This window comes from Bufo bufo, chromosome 1, assembly GCF_905171765.1.
Source record: "Bufo bufo chromosome 1, aBufBuf1.1, whole genome shotgun sequence".
In the NCBI taxonomy this organism is placed as follows: Eukaryota; Metazoa; Chordata; class Amphibia; order Anura; family Bufonidae; genus Bufo; species Bufo bufo.
The window spans coordinates 58,313,115-58,327,847 of NC_053389.1; the positions used below are offsets into that span (position 1 = coordinate 58,313,115).

At 45.8% G+C, this 14,733-nt stretch overlaps 1 protein-coding gene across 1 annotated transcript in view; it reads right to left on the reverse strand.

Moving 5' to 3' along the window:
- MCAM (melanoma cell adhesion molecule) overlaps positions 1–14,384 on the reverse strand; it is a 113,278-nt gene extending 98,894 nt beyond the window's left edge. Inside the window, exon 1 of the mRNA XM_040425022.1 lies at positions 14,266–14,384. Coding sequence (XP_040280956.1) covers positions 14,266–14,311 — 46 coding nt within the window. The 5' untranslated portion in view covers positions 14,312–14,384. The remainder of the gene's footprint in view (positions 1–14,265) is intronic.
- Positions 14,385–14,733: the final 349 nt, after the last annotated feature.

Genomic DNA, 14,733 nt, shown 5'->3' on the forward strand with positions numbered 1-14,733 from the left:
GCAGTCCTTTCACAAGGTCCTGCCAGCCTCACTAATCTGAGACCATGTGCCTTCTTCTCCAGGAAATTCTCTCCCACGGAGAGAAACTACGACATAGGGAATAGGGAGCTGCTGGCCATTAAATGGGCATTTGAGGAGTGGAGGCATTTTCTGGAGGGGGCAAGGCATTGTGTAACTGTTGTCACTGACCATAAAAACCTTATGTTTCTCGAGTCTGCTAAGAGGTTGAATCCCCGTCAAGCCAGATGGGCTCTGTTTTTTACTCGTTTTGATTTTTCCATCACGTTCAGGCCGGGAAGTAAAAATGTGAAGGCGGACGCATTATCTCGGAGCTTCCAGGCTTTTCAACCTACTGAGGTACCACCTGAATCCATCCTACCAGCAAAAATCTTCTTAGCAGCTCTTACCCAGGATATCTCGGCTCGCATTAGGTCAGAACAACATCTGGCACCGGTATCCACCCCAACAGATAAGTTGTTTGTTCCCGTACAATTTCGTCTCCAGCTGTTGGGTGAGTGTCACGATTCTGCCTTTTGTGGACATCCGGGTGTTGAGGGCACTAAGGATCTGGTTTCTAAATCTTATTGGTGGCCCACTCTAACTAGGGATGTCAAGTCCTATGTGTCAGCCTGTGAGGTTTGTGCCAGGTCCAAGACACCTAGGACTCGCCCTGCTGGTAACCTACGACCCCTACCCATTCCCAGTAGACCCTGGTCCCATATCTCGATGGACTTTATAACTGACCTACCGCTGGCGGAGGGTAAGACTGTTGTGTGGGTAGTGGTGGATAGGTTTAGCAAGATGGTCCATTTCATTCCCCTGTCTAAACTCCCGAATGCCAAAACCCTGGCGTCTATTTTTGTGAAAGAAATTGTTTGATTGCATGGTATCCCGGAAAATATTGTTTCGGACAGGGGTGTGCAGTTTGTGTCCAAATTCTGGAGGGCCTTCTGTCAAAGATGTAAAATTTTGTTGTCTTTTTCTTCCGCCTACCATCCTGAGAGTAATGGGCAGACTGAACGCCTTAATCAGTCTGTGGAACAATTCCTGAGGTTGTATGTTGCTGATGACCAGCAATTATGGGTCAAATTCCTTCCATTGGCTGAATTTGCTCTGAATAACCGTGTCAATTCTTCTGCTGGGGTCTCCCCTTTCTTTTGTAACCATGGTTTTCATCCCCGTTTTCATTCTGGGTCGTCCGTCTCCTCCTCTAACCCTGAAGCTGATAAACTCTCCTCCGAACTGTGCACAGTTTGGGCCCGGGTTCAATCGAACCTAGAAAAGGCTCAATGTTCTCAAAAACTCAAGGCCGATAGGAGACGTTCAAGGGGGGTAAACTTTCAGGTTGGGGATAAAGTATGGTTGTCCTCCAAGAATCTATCTCTCAAGGTAACTTCTAAAAAATTTGCTCCTCGTTTTATTGGACCATATAAGATCACGGAAGTGATTAACCCGGTATCTTTTAGGTTGGAGCTGCCTGAGACATTCCACATTCATAATGTGTTCCATAAATCTCTGCTTAAAAAATATTTTGAACCGGTAGTACCATCAAAAGCCTTGCCTCCGCCAGTTCTTGTTAATGATGCTGTCGAGTATGTGGTGTCTAAAATAGTGGATGTCAGGAAGGTGCGTAATTCCTTGCAGTACCTGATTCACTGGAAGGGGTATGGACCTGAAGAGAGATCTTGGGTACCTGCCAGGGAGGTTCATGCTCCTAGACTTGTTCGTAAATTTCATTTAGAACACCCTGAAAAGCCATCGCCTGAAGTTTTGGGTCCGGTGGCCCCTCGTAAAAGGGGGGGGTACTGTCACGGGGTTCTGAAGGTGCACTCGGTCCCCCATTGCCCGCAGAACTGTTGCTTAGCTTTTGGAATGAGGTTCTGTGTTTGACCTCATTCCCAGGGCGGCTTTACTAACTGGGTGGCTCCTTGCTCCTAAGTCTGCCTTGAGTGCCGAGCTGATCACTCGGTGCTCGACTGGTTGGTCTGTCGGTCATGTGACGCTGGCCACGTCACATGACCCTCACTCCCCACTATAAATACAGGCAGCCTGCTGGCTACAGGTTGCCTGTTAATTTCTAGGTTCCTGGTATTTGTTGGACTGCTGAATACTTACCTGATCCTGTTCCTTGACCATCCTTTTGCCTGATCCTCCTGTACTGCGCATCCGTCCTGGTATTGTGACCTCGGCTCCCACCTGACTACTCTCTTAGGACTCCTCTTGTACTTCTCTGCTCTCCTGGTATTTATGACCCCGGCTTCTCCTGACAATTCTCTGCTTGCTCCATTTGTACTTTGCAGCTTTCCTGGTATTGACTCGGTCCGTTCACGTCCTGTTGTTTGTCTGTCTGTCATCCCTGCACTTACTCCAAGTTAGGGATTGCCGTCCAGTTGTCCCCTGTCATTAGGACTCGCGAGGCAAGTAGGCAGGGCCAGGGGTAAAGGTGGAGCGCAGTGGTCACTTCCCTTCCCCCTGTGTGTGTGTGTACGCGACCGTTACACCTGGTTTCGGCACTCGTCAGGGGGCGGGCTTCATCTTGATTGATGTCTTCTCCCGGCCGGGCCGTGCGCTGTACTGAACGCGCACGCCGAGACCGCGCATGCGCCCTGGTGAATTCTTCCTGGCAAGTATACTATACTGGCCAGGAAGAAATCACCATAGCGCATGCGCAGTCTCGGCGTGCGCGTTCAGTACAGCTCGTGGCCGGCCGGGAGAAGACAGGAAGTCGTCTGCGCACACGCGGCCACCGCGTAACCAGGGGAGACGGAAGACAACAGTCAGGTAAGTATATGTTTATTTACTTCTAAGGGGTGGGAATTTGTTAATGAAATATATTTAGAAAAATGATCACTGTTAAATCATTAACAGATTTAACAGTGATCATTAAGATGATAATACCCCTTTAAAGGGGTTTTCCGAGACTTTAATACTGAAGACCTATCCTCATGATAGGTCATCAGTATGTGATAGGTGGTAGTATAGCCACTGAGTAATTCAATAAAATGTATTGTATGTATTGTTTTTTTCATTTCTCTGTCCACCTTGCTGAGGTGGTCACACATGCTCAATTCCATCCTTCAACTGTCAACAGCCATAGCTACAGTAAGAAGCTGTGACAGTTACGGGGAGAGAGCTGCAGAAGAAAGGACATGTCCCTCTGAGCTGTGATAGGGAGATCTGCAGCAGAAAGGACATGCTCACTGAACTGTGATAGAGGGAGAACTGCAGAGGAAAGCACACATTGCCTGAACTGCCAGCCTGAAATAAATCTATCAGAACAATTGAAGTAATGAATGTGGAGATCTCTGGATCCATGTCAGGTTCATGGCATAACTCCTTTAAAGGGAACCTGTCACCGGGATTTTGTGTATACAGCTGAGGACATGGGTTGCTAGATGGCCACTAGCAGATCCGCAATACCCAGTCCCCATAGCTCTGTGTGCTTTTATTGTGTAAAAAACCCGATTTGATAGATATGCAAATTAACCTGAGATGAGTCCTGTATGTGAGATGAGTCAGGGACAGGACTCATCTCAGGTTAATTTGCATATGTATCAAATAGTTTTTTTTACACAATAAAAGCACACAGAGCTATGGGGACTGGGTATTGCGGATGTGCTAGGGGCCATCTAGCAGCCCATGTCCTCAGCTCTATACACAAAATCCCGGTGACAGGTTCCCTTTAAGCCTCTGAGATGGAACCTTGATTCCAGCTCCCTTGGCCTGCTAAAGGTACAAAATAACTTTACATCATCAAATACAAATCCATAAGCCCTCAGAAATCTCTGTCCTATGATAACATCCTCCCTCTCTCAACTGGACAACAGTGAGTAGGAACACTGCACCAAATTTTTGGAACCACCATTAAGTGGTCTATGCCATTTCTTTAGTGAAGAATAAAAAAAAAAAGTCTAAACCACTAGTATTGACTTCCACACATTTGCCTGAATTTTTCTGGATTTCCCACAGGAAATCTATAATTAATTGGTGGAGTCTGCCACATGCTGAAGATCACCAACCTATTGAACCTAATTTAGCTATTGACTGCATCAAAAAACAAGCATCGGGATTACTCAGATACTCCAAGATTAAAAAAGAACCAAGCAGACTTTGAGAAGTTCCTGAGGAAGAAACTGTCTACACCACTTGCAAACAAGTCTAAGATGGCAATGGCAGAAGAACTTGCATTCAGAGAGGATGATTCTGATGGGAAAAGTGTCAGTGCATGTTCAGACACAACAGGAGAACAGGACTAAAGATGCTTGCAGATATTAAAACAGACATAAAACAAATTGGCCATGAGTGGACACAGGCGGATATGATTATACAGTGATGAGATGCAAATTACAATGCTTGTTAAATGGCAACATCTCTTTAACATCTAACTGATGTTAGGTCAGGAAAATTGGAGCAGGTGGAAAAATGTTTGTATAAGAGGCTTACCAGAAGCTCTACTCTCAGTAACCACTCAAGTGTTCTCCTCTTTGATAGTTGAAGAACGTGTGCACAAAGTATTAATAGAGTACATACACATAGTCTTCCGCCCCAAACCAGCATCTAATGAACCTCCCAGGAGCATGATGTGTGGTCTACTCAACCACAATTTTAATAGCCGCTAAAGAAATCACCCACCAAGGTGTAAAATAACAAATCAACCATACCAGGGTCTTGCTGCCAGTACACTAGTCATGAGAAAAACCTTTGACAGAGGCTCTAAGGCCTAGTTCATACTTCAATGATTTGGTCAGTAGTTTCCATCAGTGGTTGTGAGCCAAAAACAGGAGTAACAGGAATAAGGTATCATGGAAAGATCTGCACTTGTGTTTTTGACCCGCCCCTGATTTTGGCTTACGATCACTGATGGAAATCACTAACCAAACACTGACCAATTCACTGAAGTGTGAACCGGGCCTAAGTGCCAAGAAACTAACCTTACACTGACTCTTTCGTTCTTACTGAACAGAGGTCTGTGAGGAACTTTTTGAAAGATTTCCTGAACAGTAATTTATGCTAAAAGGGAGTTGTCCATCATTTATTATGAATGATATCCTATCTTCAAGAAAGGCCATAACTAGCTGATTGCCAGGTGTCAAACAGCCCCCCCCCCATCAGATGTTAGGGAAGAAGGCATCGGAACAACATGGCCCCACCAGCCGTGTAGTGGACAGACCTTGCCACTCAAGAGAGCAGCACTGTAGTAACGATCTCCCTCCACTTCAAGATTGATGGTACTGTGTAGTTCAGGCGCAGTGACAGAGCTACACCCAAACAGCTAATCGGCGGGAGTGCAGGGTGCGTGGCTTTGCTTGGTATTGCAGCCCAAGCCCATTTACTTGAATGGGACCGAGCTGCTCCTAGGCAATGACTCTGACGAACAGGACATCACTGGCCTAGGAAGAGGCCTCTACAAACAGCTGATTGGTGAGGGTGCCACGAGTCAAACCCTCACCGATGGATGATGACCTATCCTGAGGACAGGTCATCCATATTCTACCCTTGGAAAACCCTTTCAATTTTCAAAGGAAAACCAGTTCAACTGCCTTTATAAATTGTGGGAAACAATTTGCAAAGTACAATATCTGCTACAGTGCCCCAGTTAGCATTTATAGTACTTTCTTTTAGGGAACAGTCAACAGCAAATATTCAGAAGTGGGGAAACTTGCACTGTATCTGTCCAAAATCCACAGTGGCAAAATCTGTACTAAATCGTGATGATTTTGCTATGGATTTCGGTGCATAAATTTTTACAGATTTGCAAAGGAGTTCACCCTTTGTGTTGTGGATGATTTTCACAGCAGAAATCCTGCAAAGTTTAAGCCACGTGTGCCCTGAATATTTAGTTTGCTTTGAAAGTGACAAAAATAGAAAAGCCTGTGGTGATAGAATAGCAGGAGGAGATGGGTGTCCTGATCTTGTAGGAGATAGTGACCTCTGCTGGGGTCCCAATCTAATGTAAGCTGTAAGGAAAGTGCAATGCATGTGAATCGACAGTGCAGCATAAGGCCTCATGCACATGACCATATTAGGTTTTCATATTTTCATACCACCACCATCATAATTTGCCCACAGACGTGTATAGTAGATACTGTCTGTGGTTTTTTTTTGTTGTTTTTTTATTGGATATAAATTGTTCCATGTTCTGAAGGTTCACATTATTATAGAGATAGATGGAGATATTCACAGTAAAATACCAGAGCGCCTCAGAACAGCCTTATGTCTCTGTGGAGGGTGTATGTAAAAAAAAAAATCTAAGAATCTACATCTAATACTATATAAACCAATAAGTAAGCCCAACCAAACCACGTCACCAAAAAGATAAAGGTACAAGACCCAAATTTCCGCAATAAAAAATGGAAGTTTGGGTCTGGTACCTTTCTCTTTTTGGCGATGTACATGTAATATCAGTACATCTAAGTTGACAGAACCATACATATCATAACTATATCAAACTAAGTTCAATCAAGTTACGTAATTCAAAACTCACACCTTTCCGAACCAAATGTAATGTGACTTCTAGATTATTTGTGAAATGAGTATAAACAGGGAAAAATATCTTCTCGGACGAGCGTCATTAAAGGGGTTTTCTGGGATTTAAATATTGATGACCTATCCTCAGGACCTCAGAATAGGTTGTCGCTATGAGATCGTTGAACGCCTAATTCCCAGAATCCCCACCGATCAGCTGGCTCCAGTGTGCGCTGAGGGTCTCTTCCTCAGCCAGTGACATCACGTTCTTCGGTCACTTGACCTTTCACGTGAATGGGATTAAGGTGCAATACCAAGCACAGCTACTATACAATGTACTGGGCTGTGCTTGATATGCTGTTAGGAGGCTGCAGTGTGCACCCAAATTGGCAATTTGCGTGGGTTGAGGGGGGGTTGTTAGTCTGGTCTCCACTGATCTCCTGATCTCATATTGATGAACTATTGGAACTATCCACATATTTAGTTCTCAGTTCTTGGAAACCCCTTTCTTAAATATACAGTAGAGTTTGATGCACAGAAGAAACAGGTTGAGTTCCATTGATGTTTTTGGATCACGTACAGTGATGTCATCAGCAATATATGCTACCAAAATCTGATATCTCATTGCAATGCAGAGCCCTACTTTATTTTCTTTGCTCTATAACTACGATGTTTGGTGGTAAGCAACATTGTCTTGTAAGTCAATAAAGTCACTTGTAATGTCTTGGTTAAAAAAATAATAATCTTGCCAACCTAATGTCCTAGGGATGATGACTCTTGAATGAGGGAATCCAGAGATCCACATCATCCATGATCTAGTTACTCAATCAGTGTAGAATGGCACAAGCCTTTATTACATGACTAAAATAGACAATACCAGACATAAGCAAAACATTTGGGAATTTACATTGCCGGGGATTCTGCAAATATGGGTGCAGACTTCTATTCTCCATGAGACGCGCAAATATCTCAACCACCTCACTAAGCATCTTAAAGTGGTAAAATGGTTATATTCACATATTCACAGCCGAAATTTCTTCAAAAATGTGGAGGCCAAAATAAACTCTCTATACTTAGCAAGCATGACCGATATTCTGGCACACAGCAATGATGTGCGGATTAGAAGTTCCATTACAATCACATCCAAATCCTTAAAAGAGGAGCTCAGAAAAAAAATCTAAGACAGCAGAGATGATAAAGATCTTGTCGATAGAAGATGAATAGATGACGAACCTCTCAACAGCCTGTAAACAAGTCATGTTACAAGACTCAAAGCGCAGAAGAAAATTATAGATAGAAAGGAAATTCTGTGTTAGAGATTTCAAGGCTCTGAGCAAATGGAGTTTTAAAATAGCACATGGACACATAAGAGGTCCTAGTAATGAATGGCTCTGGCCCTACATGACCCGGAAATCAACACCACATCATAGCTAATGCTAGATTTTTATGGTGGTGACGGGACAAGATTTGAGGTCAGTTAAAGGCTATGGAAACTTTCAATGGATTTTTTTATTATTGTATTTATTTTTAAAAAATTCCAATAAATCTTCATTAACAATGTTCAACAATTTCTCTGCAGCCAGAAATCACACGTATATTCTAGGCTGCTCTGTCCCATTCTCAGTGAAATCTATCAGAGGAGAAGTTTGACCAATCCTATCATAACTCTCCTCAGAGCTCGTAAATACTCATTTAGGCCTCATGCACACGACCGTATTTTTTCACGGTCCGCAAAACGGGGTTCCGTTGGTCCGTGATCCGTGACCGTTTTTTCGTCTGTGGGTCTTCCTTGATTTTTGGAGGATCCACGGACACGTTTTAGTGTCCGCCTGGCCGTGCGGAGCAAAACGGATCCGTTCTGACTTACAATGCAAGTCAATGGGGACGGATCCGTTTGACGTTGACACAATATGGTGCAATTTCAAACGGATCCGTCCCCCATTAACTTTCAATGTAGTCAGGCGTTAATATACCATCGGATCGGAGTTTTCTCCAATCCGATGGTATATTTTAACTTGAAGCGTCCCCATCACCATGGGAACGCCTCTATGTTAGAATATACCATCGGATTTGAGTTACATCGTGAAACTCAGATCCGACAGTATATTCTAACACAGAGGCGTTCCCATAGTGATGGGGACGCTTCTAGTTAGAATATACTACTAACTGTGTACATGACTGCTGCCGGCAGCACCCGATCTTTTACAGGGGGCTGTGATCAGCACAATTAACCCTTCAGGTGCCGCACCTGAAGGGGTTAATTGTGCGTATCATAGCCCCCTGTAAGAGATCAGGGGCTGCCAGGCAGTAGGGGGCAGACCCCCCTCCCTCCCCAGTTTGAATATCATTGGTGGCCAGTGTGCGGCCCCCCCACCCCCCCTCTATTGTAATATCATTGGTGGCCAGTGTGCGGCCTCCGTCGGCCCCCCTCCCCCCCTCTATTGTAATTTCATTGGTGGCCAGTGTGCGGCCTCCGTCGGCCCCCCTCCCCCCTCTATTGTATTATCATTGGTGGCCAGTGTGCGGCCTCCCCTCTCCCTCCCCCCCCCGATCATTGGTGGCAGCGGAGATTCAGATCGGAGTCCCAGTTTAATCGCTCTGGGGCTCCGATCGGTAACCATGGCAACCAGGACGCTACTGCAGGCCTGGTTGCCATGGTTACTTAGGAATTTTACAATATTAGAAGCATCATACTTACCTGCTGGCTGCTGCGATGTCTGTGTCCGGCCGGGAGCTCCTCCTACTGGTAAGTGACAGGTCTGTGCGGCGCATTGCTTAATGATCTGTCACTTACCAGTAGGAGGAGCTCCCGGCCGGACACAGACATCGCAGCAGCCAGCAGGTAAGTATGATGCTTCTAATATTGTAATATTGCTAAGTAACCATGGCAACCAGGCCTGCAGTAGCGTCCTGTTTGCCATGGTTACCAATCGGAGCCCCAGAGCGATTAAACTGGGACTCCGATCGGAATCTCCGCTGCCACCAATGATCGGGGGGGGGGGGGAGGGGAGGCCGCACACTGGCCACCAATGATATTAATACATTAGAGGGGGGGCCGGGGGGGGCCGCACACTGGCCACCAATGATAATACAATAGAGGGGGGCCGACGGAGGCCGCACACTGGCCACCAATGATATTACAATAGAGGGGGGGCGGGGGGCCGCACACTGGCCACCAATGATATTCAAACTGGGGAGGGAGGGGGGTCTGCCCCCTGCTGCCTGGCAGCCCCTGATCTCTTATAGGGGGCTATGATATGCACAATTAACCCCTCAGGTGCAGCACCTGAGGGGTTAATTGTGTGAATCACAGCCCCCTGTAAGAGATCGGGTGCTGCCAGGCAGCAGGGGGCAGTCATGTACACAGTTCGTGGTATATTCTAACTAGAAGCGTCCCCATCACTATGGGAACGCCTCTGTGTTAGAATATACTGTCGGTTCTGAGTTTTCACGAAGTGAAAACTCAGCTCAGAAAAAGCTTTTATGCACACGGATCTTCGGATCCGTCTGTATGAAAGTAACCTACGGCCACGGATCACGGACGCGGATACCAATCTTGTGTGCATCCGTGTTCTTTCACGGACCCATTGACTTGAATGGGTCCGTGAACCGTTGTCCGTCAAAAAAATAGGACAGGTCATATTTTTTTGACGGACAGGAAACACGGATCACGTGCATTTTCCGATTTTTCCACGGACCCATTGAAAGTCAATGGGTCCGCGAAAAAAAACGGAAAACGGCACAACGGCCACGGATGCACACAACGGTCGTGTGCATGAGGCCTTAAGCTGAAGGCATCTGTGCTGGTCCCATGTTCATATGTGCTCGCATTGCTGATAAAAATAAAGTTTTAAAGGGGTTGTCTGAGTTCAGAGCTGAACCCGGATATACCTCCATTTTCATCCAGGCAGCCCCCCTGACTTGAGCATCGAAGCAGTTCATGCTCCGATGCTCTCTATTGTCCTGCGCTAAATCACGCAGGTAAAAGGTATTTTCTGAAGTTCTGGTGATGTCCCGGGCTCTCCATGGGGCTGCCAGGAAGCCCGGTGACGTCACCGGCACTGATGGCGGGCTTTAGCGCTGCCCTAGCCTGTAAAACAGGTAGGGCAGTGCTAAAGCCTGCCCATCAGAGCCGGTGACGTCACCGAACACACAGCTGGGTGGAAGCCTCCGACCGGCAGTGTGTTATTGTAAACAAAAGAGCCCTTGCCCTGAGCATGAGACTAGATGCTCCAATGCCAACATCAGGGGGCTGCCTGGGTGAAATTATGGGTATGTCCGGATTCAGCTCTGAACCCGGACAACCCCTTTATTATATGCAAATGAGTCTCTAGGAGCAACTGAGGGGGCAGGGGGGGGGGTTGCCCTTACACCTAGAGGCTCTGCTCTATCTGCAACTGCCACTGTCATTTAAAGTAGAGAGGGCATGGAAGTTGCAAAGTGAGGTGAGGCTCTAGGTGTAATGGCAACGCCCCTGTTGCTCCTAGAGGCTCATTTGCATATATTAAAACATCATTTTTCTCAGCAATGCAGGCACATATGAACATGGGACCAACACAGATGCCTTCAGCTGCCAAGTGCACATGTAACAGGTCAGCCAGTGTCATAGGTACAAAACTGCTGACAGATGCCCTTTAAGGCGTTCACACCACTGATGCTTTTGCCTAATGAACAAGCTTGTATATTGGGTGAATGGTGGCACTTTTATACAGGGTAGATACTGGAAATAAGCATTTCTGGGAGCACTACTACCTTATAAATGCCCTTATGATTGGCCTTTAGAGTAAGTAGTGTTATAGATGTCAGGAGTGCAGAGATAAGGGCAACAGAATGAACTGCCAGACAACTCCTCTGATGGATTGCTTTGTAAAGGGGAACAGCCTGGAATATATTAGAAACGATGCTAGCTGTAGAGTATAGACTACCAATATCAGATTGGTAGGGGTCAGACTCCGGGCACTGATCAGCTGACTGAAGGGACTGTGATTCTTCAATGAGTCTTGCATCCTTTTCACAGTTTACCAGGCACAGCTCTGTGCATTTGGTAGCTGTTGGGCCTGGTATTACAGCTCAGTTCCATTCAAATAAATGTGACTGAGCTGCAAAATTAGACACAGCCACTACAAAGCTGTGTCTGGTAAGCATGAAATGGATGTGGTTCTCGTGGGAAACACAGTATCTTCGGTCAGTTAAGGATAGGCTATCAATATCAAAGTCCCAGAAAATCTCTTTAATAATACTGATGTCTTCTTATGTGAAAGAGACCATTGTGGCCCCTCAAGCACCAGGACCCTCTCAAGCACCAGGACCCTCTCAAGCACTAGGACCCTTTCAAAGTGCCCCCCCCCCCCCCCCCCCCCCCGGTCTTCACTGTTTTACCCCTATGCAAGGATCTGGAGTCTGCTGCAGGGAAAACAACAGGCTGCTACCTCTTGATGTAATCTCTGTTCAGTGACAGCTGACCCAGGCAGGTCAAGAAACACAAAGGGGACAGACAGACAAAACAGAGGTCAAAGGACAAGCCAAGGTTAGGGCAGGCAGGGCTCGTTCAATCAGGTAAACTAGGAGAAAGTCAGGGCAGGTGGCACAGGGTCAAAACAGAAGTCAGGTAGGAGTCAGGGCAGGCAGCACAGGATTAATATAGCAAACTAGCAGAGGTTGGGCATGGGAGGTCAGCACAACACAACTGCACACCTTCGCAGCACTAGACAAGCTAAGACCATAGGGGAAGGCACCTTAAATAACCCAGGGAAAGCTGCTCACAGGCCCTTTAAGAGCCGTGGAGAGCGCGTGCTTCTTACAGGTGCAGAGAATAGTAGGCAGGAGGCGGGAGGTCAAAAAAGACCTACAGAGTGAAGAAGGCAGAAATGCACCCACTCCAGCGGCCATGCCCGCTGGAAAGGAGTAGAGAGATGCAACTGGTCACGGTCTGCTGGCCATGCAGGACTGCAGGAGAGGTGAGTATATTGGCTGTCATACCCACGGGCATGGACCCTGGGCATTACAGGTACATCCAAACCAAACAGAAACTTTGCAGACTTGCTGTCACATATTTGCAAACAGCAAATCCACAGCATTTTACGCTACCAGCAATAGGGATGACACGTTAAGAAATCTCATTCACAGAGGTGACCTGCGGAGTGGATTTTAAATGTCAATTTATGCAGCAGATTTCAACTGTGGGTTTCCCCTTTTGCAGTGCACGGGGTGAAATCGTGAGGATTTCGCTGCAGAATATGTGTCGATACCTGATTGTAATTGTAGTCCTGTGACCGTACCCTTAGTCAGAGAAAATATACAGGGCACCATGAAATATATTGTTGACTTGGACCAACCCTACCAAAATGGCTCAAGGAATTAAATGAAGTCAACTGAAATTCCATCTTCCATTGTGTGCGGAAGGAATGAGATTCTCATGTGTCATTTCCTCTGCCAGTAAATGAATAGTAAAACATACCATGTTAATAAGCGCATTACGGAGGCTCCGCAAGCACGCCATACCATGTTAATAAGTGCATTATGGAGGCTCCACAAGCATCTATTGTCCTGCAAACTTGTAAGAGTATGGGTGGGAAGGATAATTTGGATGGTCTGACGACAGCAAGGTTATGAGGTCAGCGCTATCCTTTGTAAGAATGGGGAGATCCATTTGGGGGTTTCCTGGTCAGCATGAATAAACGCCAATGTCAGACAATCCTACATAGTGTGCATGCTGTGAAAGGCCACGGAGTAGAATGCAGGAGGGGCAGGCTGTACATCATCACCACCATCACTAAAATAGTTCTAGGGGCCATCCTAAATCCAATACACACCCAGAGAGGGCAATGCAGACTGCATTCCCCATAGACTATTCTCCAGACCTACATGACATTCAACAAGCCATGCTCAGTAATAACACTCATGCACACGCTCACCCCTGGAGCTTTAATTGTTTAGAATGAGACCTTTGAAGCTTTTACTAAATAAGGCAAATGCTCACGTCTGGGTTTTTTTTGCACCACATTTTCCACGGAAGCTCCTCTATTAAACTGACAACGCAAATTCTAAGCAAACAATACAGATAGAATATACATGAAGCAACCAGAGGCAACATGGCTTATAGCTGGAGCACTTTCCCTTGAAGGGAGAACCCTTTGCAGCTCTTGTTATACCGGGAAGCTTATGATGACACTGATAAAGTGATCTCTTCACTGCCTGGCATTACACATTATGATTCCCCCCACCCTTCCCCCATGGGGTGCGAGCCGTCCATTCACACAGACATATTTTGATAGGATGGCAACTTTGTTTGAAATTTTTGTTACATTGTAGCAAAATATAAAATAACAACCTGCTTATTGACTCTTACAATTACACTTAGTGTATCGTTTAAAATTTTTTGCAGATCATTTTATTTTGTTTCGACGGCATCAGTCTTTTGCATGCTGCGATTATTGCGACAATTCGGTGCATTTCGAATAACAGAAACGACAGTACCCAGCCTAGAGACCTCACCCTGCTAACATGCCTCACTATTACAGCAATGTTTTTCACTTTTGAGCCAGATTCATAAATTCACCGTTTTGCACATGTTCATCTATCAGTCCCGTAATATTCGTCCCAAAGTTTCCCACCTTTATCAAAGTGAACGATCCCTCCACGACCATAGGTAAACACAGTGATGCACAGCGGATACAGAGGCAATAACCATATATGCATGTATAAAAAAATGCATTGCATGAATTTATATATAGTCATATATACAGTACATATATATATATATATATATATATATATATAGCGCAAATGTAATTCATTTACCTCTCCAGCTGAGCAGGCACAGGGAGAGCAGGATCAGTGTATCCATGGTCCTGTATGCTACTGTACACAGCAGCCTGCAGAATCTGAAGAAGACTGAGAGCAGAGACAGGCTGACGTCAGGTGGGAGAGGGAGGGTGGGAAGAGGGTGTGAGGGGAGAGGAGCGAGGGAGGGGGCGGACATACAACACACTGACCCCACCAGATACAAGCAGCCTTGACTGCTGCTGCTGCTCCTCAGGGCTCCAGGTGATGGTGCAGCAGAAGAGGAACTGACCGGATATAATATAGCCTACAATTTTGTAAAGTTGAAATGATGTTTGATTCGATCTTTCAGCCATAAAAAATTATTCTTGATGACCACACCATACTTTTTTTTTTTTTACACGAATTTTAGATTAGCACTGCCAGTTTTCCGTCAATCATGCTAACCTTTTCAGAAACCAACAGTTTCAATACATGCCCTAAACA